Source organism: Camellia sinensis, chromosome 15 (genome assembly GCF_055761805.1).
Source record: "Camellia sinensis isolate YWXY chromosome 15, ASM5576180v1, whole genome shotgun sequence".
Lineage (NCBI taxonomy): Eukaryota > Viridiplantae > Streptophyta > Magnoliopsida > Ericales > Theaceae > Camellia > Camellia sinensis.
The window spans coordinates 55,154,864-55,172,383 of record NC_138975.1 but is presented as its reverse complement, the minus strand read 5'-3'; the positions used below and the strand labels follow the sequence as shown (position 1 = coordinate 55,172,383).

Below are 17,520 nucleotides of genomic sequence, written 5' to 3'. Positions count from 1 at the left end.
TAATATGAGCTTAAGTGTGTTTGGCCCTTATATATACTAAGTGATTAGTTTAAATTAATCCATCTCAATTAAGGTTAACCAATTGCACTTAATTTAATTGATTTAATCTAATTATTTTGACCCAAATCAATTTTTAATTAAGTTTCACTGTAGGCTCTAAAAATCATGCTAATCACAAAAATACAATCAGTTTCAATTTATGTCGCCTCTACGGCCTTCAATTTAAATTTTATAACAAAAAATCAAATAGATTTTCCTACGGTGAATAGATAGAAATTCAAAAATACATATAATCATATAATTAGCATTCAAAACCATATCAAGCTCATAATTATAAGCATAATTAATTAGCATAACACAGAGTAGGGTTGTCACGTTCTTTCCCCATTTAGGAAGTTTGGTCCCCCAAACTTATGTTACCTTCTGTTGGAAACAAATGTGGGTAGTGTTGTTTCTTCTTCCTTTTCCCCCCACATGGCATCCTTACCATAATGTTCTTTCCATTCCACTTTCGCCATTGGAATCCATTTGTTCCTCAGTTGCTTTACTTGTAGGTCGATGATTCGTTCTGGCCATTCCCCGTACTCCATATTTTCATCAAGTGCTATTCGGTGATAGTCAATCACGTGGAACGGATCTCGGAGATAGCCTCTCAACATTGATACGTGAAAGACATTGTGCATTTGTTCCATTCCCGGCAGTAAGGCAACTCTATAAGCAACTGGACCAAGCCTTTCAAAAATTTGAATCGATCCAATGTAACAGGGCGATAATTTACCCTTCATGCCGAACCTTAATTGGTCTTTCATCGAATTTACACGGATGAACACATGATCATCAACTTCATATTCAAAAGGCCTTCTCCTAACATCTGTATAACTCTTTTATCAGCTCTGAGCTATCTTAAGTTTTTGTTGAATGACTTTGATTTTATCAGTGATTGCCTGCACAAGCTCAGGTCCAAGAAAAACTCTATCCCCAACTTCAGTCCAGCATATTGGAGATCTACATTTTCAGCCATACAAAGCTTCATATGGTGTCATGCCAATGCTGGAGTGGAAACTGTTATTATATGCAAATTCGGCCAATGTTAGGTAAGTCTCCCAACTCCCTTGAAAATACAAAGCACACATTCAAAGCATATCTTCTAGAGTCTTTATAGTCTGTTCCGATTGTCCATTAGTTTGTGAGTGGAATGTTGTACTACACCTCATCTCTGTTCCCATTGCCGCTTGAAGACTCTTCTAGAATCTAGATACAAATTTTGGATCTCTATCCGAAACAATAGACACCAGAACTCCATGTAAACAAACAATTTCATTAATATAAATAATGGCTAATCAGTATGCATCATACATAGCTTTTACAGGCAGAAAGTGTGCAGATTTAGTCAGTCTATCATCTATAACCCAAATAGAATCCACACCCCTAGGTGTCCGAGGTAGGCCAACAACAAAATCCATGGTTATGTGCTCTCACTTCCATTCAAAAATAGGAAGTGATTGAAGTAGACCTGCTGGTTTCTAGGATTCAGCCTTAACTTGTTGACACTGAAGACATTTAGACACATATTCCGCAATCTCACGTTTCATATTTGGCCACCAATAACTCTGTTTTAGGTCCTGATACATCTTGTTGTTACCCGGATGCATAGCAAACATCGATTTATAGGCTTCATCGAGAATTCTCCTCTTCAACTCGGGGATATTCGAAACACACAATCTGTCTTGGAATTTCAACACGTCATTTACAACACTATATCCCGGTTTCGGATTTGCTTCAAATTCATCTACTATCCTTTTGAGGGCTTTATCCTTCTTTTGTTTCCGTTTGATCTCAGCGATGATTGCCGGTTCGGCTGAAATGGCAGCTGTCATTCCACTTTGCTCATGTAATACTACTTCAATTTTGGAGTTCTCAAAATCTTGCAAGATTTCCTTCTGTTTAGTGAGTAAGAACAATGTTTTAAAAATCGGACCGGTGGTTGAACCAAAAAAGTGATCAGGTGGACGGGTCACTGGTTCGAACCGTGACGTAATAAATATATTAAATTTATATTTAAATAAAAATATAAGTAATAAAATTAAAAATTAAAAAAATAAAATATTAATTATCTTAAATATTTCTCCTAATATTTTTTTTACTAAAAAATATAATAATATATTTTAAAATATTAATAATTTTAATTATGGAAGAGAAAATCAAATATTCAATATTCCCTCCATATGATTTTAATTCAAATAATTTAATTGAAAGGAGAACTAAAATTTTGGAGGGATATCAAAATTTCAATTCTCCCTCCAATAAATTTGATTGAATCCCACATGGATTTTTTGAGTTTTTTTGGAAGATTTTTTTTTCTTATAAATAGGTAGAGACTCTCACAATAATTTCAAGCTCTTAATGGGATTCCTCACAAGAGGAGACCCTTGAAAAAGAGTTTTGAATTAAAGTTTTATTTATATATATATATATATATATAAAATAAGAAAGAAAGAAAAGAAAGAAAGAAAAATTAAAAAAAATAGAAAATATCCAAAACAGTTCAAAATTTTCAATCTAAATAACCCGGTGAACCGGCGCCGGGTCGACCAGTTCAGCGATTCAACAGCCGGTTTTCCCGATTCTCTTTAAATACACCAGTTTTTTGCTTCGACCGATTCAGAGGGTATATCCAGACCGAAACCCCGACCGGTCAACGGTTCAACCGGTCGAACCGGCTGATCCGGTCTGATTTTTAAAACCATGAGTAAGAAAGCTAAATCCCTGTCTGTTTCCTTCTCAAAGTGTCAACCACTGTATTGGCTTTCCCAAGGTGATACTGAATCTGAAGATCATAATCTTTTATTAGTTTAAGTCATCTTCTCTGGCGCATATTCAACTCTTTTTGAGTAAAGAAATACTTCAAACTTTTGTGATTTGTGTATACTTAGCATTTTGTCCCATACAAGTAGTGTCGCCAAATTTTTAAAGCAAATACAACTACGGCCAATTCCAGGTCATGTGTTGGGTAATTCTTCTTATATGGTCTCAATTGTCGGGAGGCATACGGAATTACCCGTCCTTCTTGCATTAATACACAATCCAAACCTTTATAAGATGCATCACTATAAATCACAAAGTTCTCTGTACCTATGGGCAATGTTAACACTAGTACTGTAGTCAATCTTGTCTTCAGTTCTTAGAAGGCAGATTCTTTTTCATCATTCCATTCAAATGGTTGCCCTTTGCGTGTCAGTTGGGTAAGAGGCACAACAATTTTTGAAAAATCCTTGACAAACCTTCTGTAGTACCGGGCTAAGCCCATGAAACTACGGATTTCTGTTACATTTGTTGGTGTAGGCCAGTTTACAGTTGCATATATCTTCTGTGGGTCTACTAAAATCCCTTCTTTATTGATAGCATGCCCTGAGAAAACGACCTCATCTAGCAAAAATTCACACTTCTTTAGCTTAGCAAATAATTTCTTTTCTCTGAGAGTTTGCAAAACAATTCTCAATTGTTGTTCATGATCAATTCTGCTTTTTAAGTATGTCAAGATATCGTCAATAAAAACCAAAACAAACTCATCAAGGTAAGGTTTAAATATTCGATTCATAAGGTCCACGAATGCTGCAGGGGCATTAGTCACTCCGAACGGCATAACAAGAAATTCATAGTGACCATACCTCGTTTTGAATGCGGTTTTCTCAACATCTTCTACCTTCACCTTTAACTGGTGATATCCAAATCTCAAATCAATCTTAGAAAATACTTATAATCGCTGCAACTAATCAAACAAGTCGTCAATACGGGGTAAAGGGTATTTATTCTTTATCGTTACCTTATTCAGTTCTCGGTAATCAATACATAGGCATAAAGTCCTGTCTTTCTTTTTCACAAATAATACCGGTGCAACCCATGGTGAAGTACTTGGTCGGATAAACCCTTTGTTAAGTAGATCTTGCAATTGTTCTTTCAGTTCTTTCATTTCAGCAATAGACATTTTGTAAGGAGTTTTTGAGATAGGCTGAGTGTCCGACATAACATCAATAGTAAACTCTATCTCCCTGTCAACCAATTCTCCTGGTAATTTATTTGGGAACACATCTAGGAACTCTCTAACAATGGGGACACTGTTCAATTCAACATTCATAGATTGTTTAGACAAAACACTACACAAGTAACTTTGGCACCCTTTCCTGATCAATTTACATGCTTTCATTGCAGATATCAAATAAAGTGGAGGCATTATCCCATTACCCACAAACACAATTTCTTCCTGCCCTTGTGGTCTAAATACAACTTGTTTCATTACACAATCGATGGTGGCACAGTATTTAAATAACCAGTCCATACCCAGAATTACATCAAAATGTCTAAAGTCCAAGGGTAACAAATCTATGTACAAGGTAGCATTCCCAATACACATATCACAAAATCGACACACAGATCACTACAAGAAATTACACTTTTGGCGACCAAATTTTTAGTCGCCAAAGGTTGTTTTTTAGTCGGCAAAAGTCAATGGCGACTAAATTTATTCGTCGCCCCGTTGGTCGCTAATTATCTTATATTTGGCTACTAAAACAGACTTAGTCGCCAAACATAACGTTTTGGCGACCAAATATTTAGTCGCCAAAAGTAATTAAATCAAAATGAAATTCTCTTTTAGCGACTAAAATATTTAGTCGCTAAAACATTTTAGTTGCCAAAACTAACTATACAGCGACCAAATATTTAGTCACCAAAAGTAATTAAATAAAAATGAAATTCTCTTTCAACAACTAAAATATGTAGTCGCTAAAACATTTTAATGGCCAAACATAACATTTTGCCGACCAAATATTTAGTCGCCAAAAGTAATTAAGCCAAAATGAAATTCTCTTTCAGCGACTAAAATGTTTTAGTCTCTAAAGCATTTTAGTCGCCAAACATAACGTTTTGCCGACCAAATATTTAGTCACCAAAAGTAATTAAATCAAAATGAAATTGTCTTTCAGCAACTAAAATATGTAGTCGCTAAAATATTTTATTGGCCAAACATGACGTTTTGCCGACCAAATATTTAGTCGCCAAAAGTAATTAAATCAAAATAAAATTCTCTTTCAATGACTAAAATATTTAGTCGTTAAAACATTTTAGTCGCTAATAATAATACATTTACCGACTAAAAATTTTAGTCACCAATAATAATATGTTTAGTGACCAAATAGTTTAGTCGTTATTAGTTTTCACGACGAAACATTTTAGTCGCCAAAATATTAGATATTTTCTTTTCATGGTATTTTACAACCAAATGTTTTAGTCGCCGAAGGATGCCATGTTCTTTCGTGACTAAAATCTTTAGTCGGCAAAAATTTCTTCCCTCATCTTCATTTATTTTAGCTACTAATTATTTGGTCGCTAAAAGTCTTTTGTTTCTTTTTACTATTAAATATTTAGTCATGAAAAATATTTTCTTGCATTTTTGGCTACCAAAATATTTAGTCGTAAAAAATTTTATAATTTTTTTAATTACTTTCTCAACCACCTATATTTATTCCATTATTAGTACAATCTGTAACCTGTACATAAATAAAATTATCTATATACTGATAAAATTAGCAACCATTCCACAACATGCACACATTTTACTTTCAACCATCAAAAAAATTCATATTTAACATCAAATTAATATTTCCAATAGAAATTCCACACAAACCAAATATAATCCAATCTGAAAAATATAATTCCATACATAACATAGGATTAAACAAAATTAATATTCAATTGATAATCTGTACCACCAAAAACTAATTTTTACCACGCCAAAAGGTATTCTGTACCATGCCAAAAAAGTAATCTGTGCCATGTGAAAAGGTAATTTGTACCACATCAAAAATTAATCTGTACGACGTCAAATTCAATCTCCTATACCATGCCATAAAACTAATATGTACGAACTAATGCTAATTTTTAGACTAAAAACAATGTCTTTTGTACCTGTAACAAAAAAATCATTCACTGCAATTCCACTCCAAAAACCATCTGTAAAACAAAAAATTAATCCTTAGTATTGACTACATTTTGCCAAATTTAAAATTATAAAAAAATATATACATACAACTCTGATTACATCAAGAAAATGATACACTTCAGGAGGATTTAAAGCCAAGGACTAACCTGACCTAATTTCATAAATTTAATTGTAAGAACTTGACAACTAAATAATTCGTAGGGAACTCCCCCACTAGAAGAATTATACTTACACTAAGGATGATGATTGTTTCATCTTTGGTCATCAAGCCATACTTACACTTTACACTAAAGAAATGGCTCCTGTATTTACAATGCTTAAAAATGAAGAATAATGTTATGTATACCTTATAAACCAAATTCAACTGCTAGATTATGGTCTAAATCAAACCAAAATGATATCATAAGTTCATAACTCAAATGGTACACTGAAACTGCATTTTGAATATAGACTGAACACCTGCACTTGGGACCAGGGGTGACCTGGGGTTCAATCCCATGAAACCAAATTCAAAAGCAGTTGGATTCAATTAACAATTAATATGCATCAATAAACTCCCAGATCCCGGTACTAATGCCGTCACCAGCTCTACAGCCATCATTGCCACAGCATCACAGCCCCCAAGTTCAAAACTACCACACTACAACCACTTCCCAACCACCACTGCACCATAATCCTCAATTATAATGACATAAACCCACTACTTGGACTTGTAAATAAATCAAACTATGATACGATTGCACAGCTCAAACAGCAATTCCTTATTTGACAGACCACTTTACAATTTACATCTACATACCTGATAATGAACCAAATTCAAAAATATCCTCAACCTAGCCAATTGAAAATGATAACATAATCGAGAATGCATGTAGATGTAGTCAGACCTTAATAATATTGACAAGCTTACGGAGCCAGATAGATAACAAATCAAAATAAAACAATACTACATGAGATCGAATTTTAAATCATCCCTAAGTGGACCAAATTTGGTGGTGGTCTACTTGAAACCAAACAGGACACATAAAGAGACAAGTATAATATTAATATCACATTAAGGTTATAAACTTGATGTGATAAGAATGTCTTTAAATTTTGCTCATTCATAATGTTCAAAGGACCAGTTCTAAATTTTGTTCATTCATAATGGCTTTTGGGAAAATTGGTAACTCAACAAAGTATAGATGTATATAACTTCTATGCATAAGAAGAACATTCTTTAAAAATCAATTCTTTGCACAAATAGCTTTGTTTCAATATGACATCCATTCAAAGGAAAACAACCACAAAACCAAATTAAATGCAAAAAAATAAAAAATAAAATCTAAATTACATATTAAGGGCAATGCCGCAACATAACAAAGCAATTTCATTAATACAGAATGTCTATCTCCCGTGCCACACCAACTTTTTATCCTTTCTAACTTCTTTGAGTCAATCAGTGGGTTTTGAGGGGCCTTGTTAAAATTCTTGATAAATTATTTCCTTTATTTTTCCTCTTTCTCCAAGGTGGGATTTTATTACATTTTAGCATATGGAGGTTGTTTCTAAGAGAACATGCATCCAAACCATGAGAATAATTAGTTAATTACCAACCTGAACACTTTGGAATATCCCAAACAGCAATAGATGATGGAGTACATTCTGGTTCACAAAGTTGTCGGTTGTCCTCATGGTTGACATTCATTGCAAGGATAAAAAGGGTCAGAAATGAATATCCAAGCACCTTATTTGTATTACCCTCTCACCAAGAGAAAGTAGCATTGAGGAAAAAGGATCAGAAATGACGCAAATATTCAGTAACCTCTTCTAGCAACAGAGTATTCATCCTCTATAGTCTATACAAATACTAAAAATAGGATTATAGGGTGCATTTGCAAGATAGACAAGAATGCATGACATTAACCCCGCAAGTACTTAAAATAGGAACAATGGGTGCATTCACAAGGGGAAAATCTATTACAATATTTCATTGAGGCAAACCAAACCCAACACTGTCAACAAAGATTTTTAATTTGGACATCAATATTTGTTCATATAAAAGGTCGTGATCCGGCATGCTTACGTGTGTTATCCGCCCCAAGTATTATTATTATGGTGTGGGTTCAAGTGACCTACATGCCCGATTCACATATCGTCTGCCCCTACAGGTCAATTGACTAGTTCATTGTTAAATCTAACAAATTTTAACAAATTATTTTAAACATTAATAAAATTGTACTTACCAAATAGTAAATGTCATTCGACCACCTTAGATCCCCAAGAGTTGTGTGAGTCTGGTGACTACATTATTCAGATGATCAACATTTTTATCTGTCTCCTCCCGATCTTTCTGTCCTTGCGCCCGAGTTTTATACGAAGACGCAATTCCTCTTCGGATCAGATGCATCCACACAACTTGTCTGCTAAATTTTGTGCCATTCATGCAATCGACACAAGGACACCTAATTTCATCATGTGGGCCTAAATTTGCGGTAGCAAAGTCAAGGAATGACTTCACCCCTTGTTGATACTCTTTGCTTGTCAGCCTATTATTTATCAGCATTCAACTCTTGTCCATTATTGTGACCTACAAATCAAGCAAAGATTAACCTAAGAACAAAATGAGAATTTTGATTCAAGGATTGAAAGACATGCCTTCCAAGTCCAAATTATGTCCTATCAACTTATTTAGCGACAAGTATTTTGTTGAAATTTTAATAGAATTAAATTAAGTGTTGTATATCAATAACTTGGAATCAGTTATATAAATCAATTCTAATTCTTTTGTCATTAAAATTAAATTATCAATAAAATAAAATAAATCTATATCTGATTTCTCTTGTCTTACTCGCATATTTGTATTTAGATTCATGAATTCATACTCAAAAGAGATTCACTGAGTTATCAGGTTACCTAATTTTTTTTTGTTTTTTTACCAAGGAAGGGCGAGGATATAATCAAAAGAATCCTACAGTGGGGTGCATGATTAGTCTACTAAAATCTAATGGTAACATGTGCTATGCACGGGACTTTATAAATTAAAAAAAATCATTATAAATATGTTAAACTAATTTAATATTTTGTCTTGTTCTATACATGAAATTTATAAATTAATTTTTATGTTTATAACATTTTAAATTATTAGTTTAAAAAATTAAGTGTAGCTTTTGAATATGTGTTTATCAATTTTGTTTTATGGACTTAAACAATTCATGTTTCAATTTAAAAAATTAAAAAAAAGATTAGGTTTTTTGGGATAAAAGAAGCCATCTAACTCCTTTATATACTATTTTATGATGAACCATTTTAATTACATAAAGAAATATAAATTATATTTGGAAATTATCCCTATATATTATGCTATTATATACATGTGTGAGTAATTTTCTGACCACACTGCCCGTTTAGTAATCAGCTAGAGAGCACTGGCAGAATAGATGGCTTCAGTTAACCTGTAACAGAAAGAAAAGGCTCCGGCGGTGGCTTTTCTACCCGGGGGCACTCCGACGATCAAGTCAGTATATCTCTCAAAGATAATCAAGTGCTAAACTCACTGCTCAAAGCATAAATTGCGTACCATAGACCCATGGGGGTGCCTCTCTTTTATAGTTTACTTAATCCTAGTCCCCTAGAAGCCTCACTTCTATGGACTCCAATTCAGTACTTACTTTGGACTCCTCAAGAGATAAAGATAAACTCTCTAAGAGCTTTATCCTTATCTTGGCTAAATCTCCTCTTTATTCTAGGACTCTTGTCCCTTATCTTTTATCCTCTTATCTCGGATTCCGACATCTTCGGAGATAACCTCGGCCTTGCCGAGATCACCTCGGCGTCACGACCAGGACACGTGGCACCTCGGCTGACACGTCGACGTCATCCTGCCACGTGTTGGTATTCATAAAATATATCCCCACAACTGGCCCCTAGGTTCTATTACCTCGGCATTCTGAGGTGATGGAACCTATTCCATTTTTCTAGTACGTCGGTTTTCAGTATCTCAGCCGAGATCATTATTTTGGCCGATATCCTTTTATTGAAGAACAAGAATTTCAAGAACCCTTCCACGCGTATGAGCTGTCATACACCATAATCCAACCGTTTTTAACCACGCATTTCTTTCTTACTAGTTCGTACCTGTGACGCGCCCATAAGCCGTCTCTTTCTCACGTGCGCCATCTGATGTATACGTTCTTCTAGGCGTATTGATTATTTTTTGTTGCCGTTTTCATTTTTGACAAAACCTTTCCCTATTTCTTCATTTTTCTACTTTTACATCTGATTTCTCTTGCTTTTTCTCTCTCTAAACTCTTTCTTTCGAATCTGCCATTACTCAAGCTCCAAGCTCTGCAATTGTCTTCCGTTCTCCCTTCCTGTGAAGCTTTCGTCGTTCTCATTACATCTGTAACTGTCGTCTAACTTCGGCAATCTTCATACCGACTTCACTCTTTTCTGGTAAGCTACTGTTCCTTTCGTTTTCAATTCTGTTGATATTCTTCATTACTTGTTGCCTTTACTGCATCTGTTGAAACTTTTAATTTGCGATTCATACACCTAACCGTGTCCTTCCCATGATTTTGCCCTTGCCCATATCTTGAACACACGCATTGTTTCACTACTTCCCTGTATCTTGTCACTAATCTTGGCCCTGTATTTCTTGTCTTCTTTATGCTCTTGATAAACCATCTCTGTTCTTGATTCTGAAATTCCATACTTGCTTTCTATTTTTTGTGTCTTTTCCAGATCTGTGCCTTTGATCCTCATCTCCATAGTTTTAGGTTTGGGATTTGTTTGTAGAACCCACGATTTAGGGCAAAACTGAAACATTCCTTACAAATTTCTGTACCAGCCCAAACCTAGGTTTTTGCCGAGGTCCCATCAATAAGAAACATCTTCTTTCTGAATTTCAACCCTTCTAATTCAGGCCGATATCATGGGTATGTGGAGACATAGGGTAGATACCCCGACCAAACTTGAGTACTTTAGGCAAGAGTTCTCCATCCCTGCCGATGTCCATCTGAGGCTGGCTGGGGATGATGAGTCCATCATGCCTACAGAAAACTCCATGCCCTTTCCCATTGTACCTTTTACTGAGTGCGGACTCCGGCTCCCACTCAACATCCTTTTTCACGAGATTCTTCACTATTATAAGTTGAACCCCATGCAACTGGCAATCAACTCCTATCGAGTGATCTTTGGTGTCATAGCCTTAGCTAAACAGGAAAACGCTAGGATCACCCTAGCCGATATCCAGTATTGCTATACCATGTGTTCCCTTAATTTGAAAGATAAAGGCTACATTTATTACCTTAAGCCGAGGTCTACAGAATTCAAAATCGTAGCCGACCTCCCAGACTCCAACAAGGGGGCTGGAGATGACTATCTCATTACCTCAGGAAATTGGGAGTTTGCTCCAGATGAGGACATCCATCTCTACCCTCTTCCCCGATCAGTTTTAGAGGGCAAGGGTAAGAGCCCAGTATTCAGCTTTGCCTGTTTTCTTTCAAAGTCTTAAATACTTTGTCTGTTTCTGACGTCTGTTCTTCTTGCAGCTGTTCGTCAGCCACCGAAAAATTTTCACCAATCCTTTGTCCCTAGCAAGGACTTGAAGAAACTTCTGGACTTGCCAGTTCATAAAAGGAAAGCGCCTGTGCTTCTCAATTTCATTCCATCATACAAGTCAACTTTGCCCGACGTTCCCAAAAGGAAGAAGAAAAGCCTTTCTTCACCCTCTGCTACAACTCCGTTGACTGTATCTACATCACGAACAGATCAAGGATCAACATCTGATCTAGCTAATCAACCATCAACTTCGGCTCCATACCTAGTCCCAATATCAGAATGAAAACGTCGCCAACAACTTGTCCTTACTGCCGAGATGGGTCGCCCTAAGCCTGTTGCAAAAGATCTTTTGGCCAGTATTCCATCATCTGTTGATGAGCAGCCAACACAAACCCAACCTCCATCGAAGCCGAAAAGAATAAAGAAGGCTCAACCAAAGGCTAAGATAGCTCAGGTTGAATCTGAAGACACCTTGCCGATCTCAAAGTTGGCTGAGAGTGATAAATCTCAACCTTCTGCTGGGAAGAGGTGCTCTGAGTCTCAACCACCAGAATCCCAAAAAACAAAAAAGCCGAGGTCTTCTTCTGCAACAACTTCGGGATCAAAAAAGCCAGATGCCCCATGGGCCCCCATAATTACTCTGGAAGACAAGCCTGTCATGGCAAGTGATAGCGTTGATGATATAAACGTCGACGTCGCACTCAGTACCGCTCTGCTTCTTCCAGGCAATCTGGAGCGAAACGCCCAATACAGTGAGTATGAAAACTATGCTTTAATGCTTCAGCACTCCGTTCAGGTAAATGTCTTCTATGTGGTAACTTTCTTCTTTCCTTCCCTTTATTTCATACTTTGAATATTCTCTAATACCTCTGTTTTCTTTCAGGCCATCCAACATGCCCACTCTTTCTCAATGCAGTCTTTTAAGAATCGGGAAAGGCTTGTCGAGATGAAGAGGGAGTTCTCTTCCCTCCAAAAGACTAACAAAGGCTTACAAGCAAAGATGAAAAAATTGGAGGACCAAGCCGAGGCTGCGATCAAAGCTCAGAACAATGCCGAAGAGAAGGCTGAGGCTGTTGAGGCTATCAGAAAAATGGCTGAATCTCAGAAGAGAGATGTCGAGGAAAGAATGGTCCAAGCCGAAAAGGAGCTTCAGGAAGCCCTAGCCACCAAGGACACCGAAATAAAAGAAGTTGATGAAAAGGCGTACACTCAAGGCATGGCCGACGTTACTGAGGCCTATGAACTTCAAGTGAAGCAGGCATGCAACAAGGGTTTCACCCTTGGTTGGATGTCTCTTCTGAAAAAACTCAATGTCCCAGAGGACTCACCGTTGAGGAAAGTCGATGCCATCCCTCTTCCATTCCCTCCAGCTCAACCTTCAAATAAGGACGTCGGTGAATCTGAGTCTGAGGATGGTGACGAGGAAGAGGATGAGGCTTTGGTGAGAAAACCCAAAGATGTCGATGGCCAAGTCCCCTCTTCAAAATGAGCAAGTCCTGGACTTGACTCAAGATGAAGAAGGCGATGGAGTCGTCAAGGAAACTACCCCGGAGTACGCATCCTCCGACGTTCCTGTAGCTGACAAAAGCATTGACGAAACCCTTGCCCAGATTGATGCTGAGATCGCGGAAGAGAAGGCGGCCGAGGTAGCTCTTTCAGAACCTTCCGAGGTCCAAACCCAAGTTGATGTTGATACTGATGAAGCTTAATTTTCATGTTTTTCCTGTTTTGTCTTTTATACTGTTTTGTTTCCTTAGACAATGTAAGCTTTTTCATATGGCCGATGTTCCCCTGTTTCAACTGAATGCTTAACACAACTTTCCTTCAGTGAATGCTTGTATCTTTGTCTTCTTCTAACTGCTCTTGCATGATTATATAATTAGAATATTTTGCATGTCTTATGTACTCTTCCTTCTTTGTGCAATCTTCTCGGGGTGACACACCTCAGATAGACAAATTTCTTGTAAACTTTTAACAGATGTTGAACATCATACTGGTTTAACTTAACTTGTAAATTGTCCACAAATTTCAACAAGTGTTAAGTAATGATTTCGGCTCAACTTCAACTTGTAAATTGTCCATCAATTTCAACAAGTGAAGATAAACAATAATCTCGGCTTAACTTCAACTTGTAAATTGCTACAAATTTCAACAAGCATTAAGCATTACTTCGGTTTAACTTCAACTTGTAAATTGCTACAAATTTCAATAAGTGAAGATAAACAGTAATCTCGGCTTAACTTCAACTTGTAAATTGCTACAAATTTCAACAAGCGTTAAGCATTACTTCGGTTTAACTTCAACTTGTAAATTGTTACAAATTTCAACAAGTGAAGATAAACAATAATCTCGGCTTAACTTCAACTTGTAAATTGCTACAAATTTCAACAAGCATTAAGCATTACTTCGGTTTAACTTCAACTTGTAAATTGCTACAAATTTCAACAAGCATTAAGCATTACTTCGGTTTAACTTCAACTTGTAAATTGCTACAAATTTCAACAAGTGAAGATAAACAATATTCTCGGCTTAACTTCAACTTGTAAATTGCTAAAAATTTCAACAAGCATTAAGCATTACTTCAGTTTAACTTCAACTTGTAAATTGCTACAAATTTCAACAAGTGAAGATAAACAATAATCTCGGCTTAACTTCAACTTGTAAATTGCTACAAATTTTAATAAGCGTTAAGCATTACTTCGGTTTAACTTCAACTTGTAAATTGCTACAAATTTCAACAAGTGAAGATAAACAATAATCTCGGCTTAACTTCAACTTGTAAATTGCTACAAATTTCAACAAGCGTTAAGCATTTGTATCTTTTCTCTGCCCCCAATGTGAACCTAAGTTCTACTTGGGTTCTCATTATTCAGAAACAACATTATGCATCTTTTATCAACTCACAAGTCTTGGAAAATTCTGCTAAGATTTTATTGATGATGTCGGTAAAAACAAAAAAAAATAACAAGGAACAGATAATGATAGAAAAATTTCAAATTACAAGTGTTCCAGGGTCTTGGCAATGCTTTGCCCTCATTATCTTCAAGCCGGTATGCTCCATTGCCTAATACCGAAGTAATTCTGTAGGGTCCTTCCCAGTTTGGGCCAAGCTTGCCCTCTCTGGGATCCTTCTTGTTGCCAACAACTTTTCTTAGGACTAGGTCGCCGACCTGAAAATCCCTTGGATTGACCCTCTTATTGTAAGCTTTAGCAAGCTGCTGCTGGTATGCTGTGAGCTGAATTGCAGCTTTCTCTCTTCATTCTTCTAAGAGATCTAGATCTTGGGCTAGAAGTATGTCATTAGTCTCATTCTCTACTCCCTGGGTTTTGATCCCTGGGATGCCGATCTCCAGTGGGATGACTGCTTCTGTGCCGTAAGCCATGGCAAAGGGGGTTTCCCCTGTTGATCTTCTCGGCGTAGTCTGATATGCCTAGAGTACATTGGGCAACTCGTCTACCCACTTTCCTTTTGCTGCCTATAGCCTCTTCTTTATCCCATCCAAAATTACTTTGTTGGATGCTTCTGCTTGCCCATTGCTTTGGGGAAAGCTTGGTGTTGAAAAGTAATTCTTTATCTTGAATTTTGCACAGAAGTTCTTGATAAGTTTGTTGTCAAATTGTGTTCCGTTGTCGGCAACTATTGCCCTTGGAATGCCAAATCCGGTGATGATGTTTCTCCATATGAAGTTCTTGACGTCCACATCTCGGATTTTGGCAAGAGGTTCTGCTTCTATCCACTTTGTGAAGTAATCTGTAGCTACCAGCAAGTACTTCCTTTGCCCAGTTGCTTGGGGCAACTGCCCAATGAGATCCATGCCCCATTGGGCAAATAGCCATGGACTGGATACAGGGTTCAGGTTAGCAGCTGGCTGGTGTGTCAAAGGTGCGAACCTTTGGCATTGTTCACACTTCTTCACGTAGGCTTCTGCATCTTTTTGCATATAGGGCCACCAATACCCTTGGGTAATGGCCCTATGAGCTAGTGATCTGCCCCCAGCGTGGCTTCCACAAACCCCTTCATGAATTTCATATAGAAAATCTTTAACCTGCAAAGGGTGTACGTACCTTAAAAGGGGTCTAGTGAAGGACCTTCTGTAGAGATGTTCGTCCGCTGTCAGATTGAATCTTGCCGACTTCAATCTGACCATGTGTGCTTCCTTATGGTCTTCTGGCAAATTTTCCTCTTTTAGGAATGCAACAATCGCATCCATCCAGCTTGGTCCCAAGTCCACACACATTGCTTTTTATTCTGTGATCGGTGGTTCTATGCTCAGGTTTGACAAATAGTCAACCATTATTGTCCTTGTTTTTCAGTTTGTATTGAACTTGCCAAGTTGGCCAATGCGTCGGCGTGGCTGTTATCATCTCAGCTAACTTGCAGAAGTCGGCAGTTACGAAACAAGGCTGCCAGCCTGATGACTTCCTTTGCGTATGCCGACATCCTCTCATCTCGGGTTGCAAACTCTCCTGTTGTTTGATTTACTATAAGTTGTGAATTACAAAAAATTATTACCTCATCTGCTTCTGCTGCCACTGCCAGCTTTAGTCCTGTAATCAATGCTTCATATTCTGCCTCATTGTTTGAGGCCTTGAACCCTAATCGAATAGACTGTTCCAATATCTCCCCATCAGGAGATATTAACACTACTCCTGCCCCCGCTCCTTGCCGGTTTGAGCTCCCATCGACAAACAGGCGAAATGAGTCACCGATGTAAATGCTGTAGGGTCTGAGTTTTTCCTTTCCTTGTTCTTTTGCCTTTGTCTGGGCTTCTCCTTGTTTTCTTGGACATTGTTCATCTTGGCTCAATGGAGCCCAATGTTCGATGGATTCCGGCGTGAATTCGGCCACGAAGTCGGCCAAAACTTGGCCTTTAATTGCTGTTCTCGGCCTGAACTCCAGGTCGTACTGGCCCAAGGCCACTGCCCATCTTGCTATTCTTCCAGTTAAGTTTCCTTGTTGTAACAAAGACTTCAGTGGGTGCTCTGTTAGCACTATAATCTTGTGCGCTTGAAAGTAATGGTTCAGCTTCTTTGAAGCCATTACTAAGGCTAGCATTAATTTTTCTAGTGGTAGGTACCTTGTTTCTGCATCGGCCAAGGTTTTGCTTGCATAATAAATAGCCTTTTGCTCCCCATTTTCCTCTCGGATTAGCACTGCACTTACTACGTGTTTTGAAACTGCCAAATACAAAAACAGTTCTTCTCCAGGTTCAGGTGTTGAGAGGACTGGAGTCGTGATCAGATACTTTTTTAGGTCGACCAAAGCGGCCTCACATTCCTCAGTCCATAGGAAGTCTGTAGCCTTTTTCACCAGGTTGAAGAAAGGTTTACATTTGTCTGAGCTTCTGCTAATGAATCTGTTTAGGGCTGCGGCCTTTCTAGTTAGCATCTGCACCTATTTTGCCGACGTTGGGCTCTTCAACTCTAGGATGGCCTTGATTTGATCTGGGTTGGCCTCAATGCCCTTTCTTGTTACCAGGTACCCCAGAAACTTACTTGATCCAACTCCAAACGCGCACTTCGATGCGTTGAGTCAGAGCCGATATGTTTTGAGTATATCAAAGACCTCTTTTAGGTCGGCTAGATGACCCTGAGGTTCCTTGGTCTTCACGACCATGTCATCGATGTAGACCTCTACTGTTCGGCCAATCAGGTGTTTGAACATTTTGGTTACCAGCCTTTGGTAAGTTGTTCCTGCATTTTTCAACCCGAAAGGCATTACTCTGTAACAGTACAGGCCATTTGGGGTGATGAATGCAGTTTTTTCTTCATCTGGGGGGTACATGGCAATCTGGTGGTACCCCCTATAGGCGTCTAGAAAACTCATTCTTCCATGCCCTGAAATGGCATCTACTAGCTGGTCAATTTTGGGCAGGGAAAAGCTGTCTTTGGGACAGGCTTTGTTGAGGTTGGTAAAGTCTGCACAGACCCTCCATTTACCATTCTTCTTCTTTACCACCACTATATTGGATAGCCATGTT

General features: G+C 37.6%; 1 protein-coding gene across 1 annotated transcript; it reads right to left on the bottom strand.

Annotated features, from left to right (window-relative positions):
* Positions 1-416: 416 nt before the first annotated feature.
* LOC145813002 (uncharacterized) lies at positions 417-4,135 on the bottom strand. Its single transcript, XM_082908258.1, has 3 exons — positions 3,890-4,135; positions 1,643-1,940; positions 417-871 (listed from the first exon to the last, which is right to left on the bottom strand). Exons 1-3 carry the CDS (start codon positions 4,133-4,135, stop codon positions 417-419), a joined length of 999 nt encoding a protein of 332 aa, XP_082764384.1.
* Positions 4,136-17,520: the final 13,385 nt, after the last annotated feature.